The sequence below is a fragment of the Wasmannia auropunctata genome, unplaced genomic scaffold (assembly GCF_000956235.1).
Source record: "Wasmannia auropunctata unplaced genomic scaffold, wasmannia.A_1.0 LD335997.1, whole genome shotgun sequence".
Classification (NCBI taxonomy): Eukaryota; Metazoa; Arthropoda; class Insecta; order Hymenoptera; family Formicidae; genus Wasmannia; species Wasmannia auropunctata.
This window is the reverse complement of record NW_012026893.1, coordinates 22,075-23,682: the sequence shown is the minus strand read 5'-3', so window position 1 is coordinate 23,682 and position 1,608 is coordinate 22,075. Positions and strand designations below refer to the sequence as shown.

Here is a 1,608-nt window from a genome sequence, read left to right as displayed (position 1 = left end):
CGTGCGTGCGTGCTGCGTGCGTGCGTGCGTGCGTGCGTGCGTGCGTTGCGTGCGTGCGTGCGTGCGTGCGTGCGTGCGTGCGTGCGTGCGTGCGTGCGTGCGTGCGTGCGTGCGTGCGTGCGTGCGTGCGTGCGTGCGTGTGTGTGTGTGTGAGTATGAGCATGTGTACCTGCTGAAGACAAAATACGTAAAACGTCATACATCGCCCAACCAGCTTGTACATTTTTTAAATCCGGTATTTCCTTATTTTGTATAGCTTTATTCAGCCTTTTTTTAACATTGTAATTTGGATAGAAGCAAACTTGTTGCTTTTGATCTTCAGATATCTGCAACCAATTATTAGGGACTAATGCTATCCCGTCATCAAATTGAATGACATAGAAATTTTTTGTAAACTGCCAACAAAACATATAATGATAAATTAATTTATTAACAATAAATATTATATAGTCATGTGCATTTTCATATTTACATTTAAAGAAGATTCTTCCTGCATTTTTTTAAAAGAAAATTGCTTGCACCTCAGTTTAGATATATCCTGCAGTTGAATTTGATGTATGCTCCTATATGCTGTGACGGGACATTTTTTGATCGTCCGTCACAAGGGTCGCAACGCCCGGCCGAAGAAGCGCGGTTTCGGATCCTGCGTCCTCCCCGATTTAGGGAGGCGAGCGTATCCGCGCGCATTGCGTTTCAATCATATTGCCGCGCGCGTTATGTAACTTTCCTCTCCTCGTGAGCGTAACCATAGGTATGGATCGGCGACAATGACGAATCGTCTACACCAAGCGGCGAGAGGGAGAGAGACCTCAGCCTCGGAACGACTGGCTCACCGCGGGAGACACGGAGCACGCAGGTCAGATAAAATGATTCATACGAGCGTTAGCTCCATGTTCTCTATCACGAGCTCGTTACTGTCGCCGACTAATTTCAGCAATCCGACAGTGAATACGGCGGCAACGAACTCTCACGATCCGGTCCGGATCAGGTTGCCGACGGCGAAGTATTCGGAAGCGAGACGAACAAACAGGGTCGACGCCAGGGCTCGGTGAAGGACCCGAGCCTAATTTAAAGTCCGCGCTGCCAGCTGCGAGCCAGCTGATCACGTGCGACACCGCGATTCGCGGGCGTCGCGCTCGCAGGGCAAGGGCCAATCGGCGCACTATCAGCCGATCGCGTGACCCCCTGCTGCCTGCGTGCTGCCGGAAGGACCGGCGAGCGACACTTGTGCTGTGGTCGCGTGTGGGATAGGACGCAGGATCCCGATAGTTGCCGAGTACGAGAACTTTAAGAGAGAGAGAACATCCTCCATAGCTGCCGCTCTTGGTGAGACGAACGTTAGCAATTACGATTGTCGGCCGCCGGTTTCATTGTCGGGCGGATCGCGCTATTTCAGTTTCGTTGTCCGCGTAAATGTATGTCCGTGTGTAGAGTCCGCGTGTGCCATCCGCCCGGCATAGAGTTGCGCGAATCGAGTAGAGAATTTTGCGCTCGCCTTGCCACAGCCGGGTCACTTGTGCGTTAATTACGTGTTATTTTGTGTTTCTTGCGCGTTATTTAGTGTTCGGATTACTGCGTGCTTGCGTGCCGAATGTCGGCAGTACTTAG

The 1,608-nt window shown here is 51.2% G+C and overlaps 1 protein-coding gene across 1 annotated transcript in view; it reads right to left on the bottom strand.

Annotated features, from left to right (window-relative positions):
• LOC105453625 overlaps positions 1-892 on the bottom strand; it is a 4,452-nt gene extending 3,560 nt beyond the window's left edge. The window contains exons 1-2 of the mRNA XM_011695746.1: positions 878-892; positions 170-395 (exon numbers count right to left, since the gene is read on the bottom strand). Of these exons, the coding sequence (XP_011694048.1) occupies positions 170-395; positions 878-892 (241 nt within the window). The remainder of the gene's footprint in view (positions 1-169; positions 396-877) is intronic.
• Positions 893-1,608: the final 716 nt, after the last annotated feature.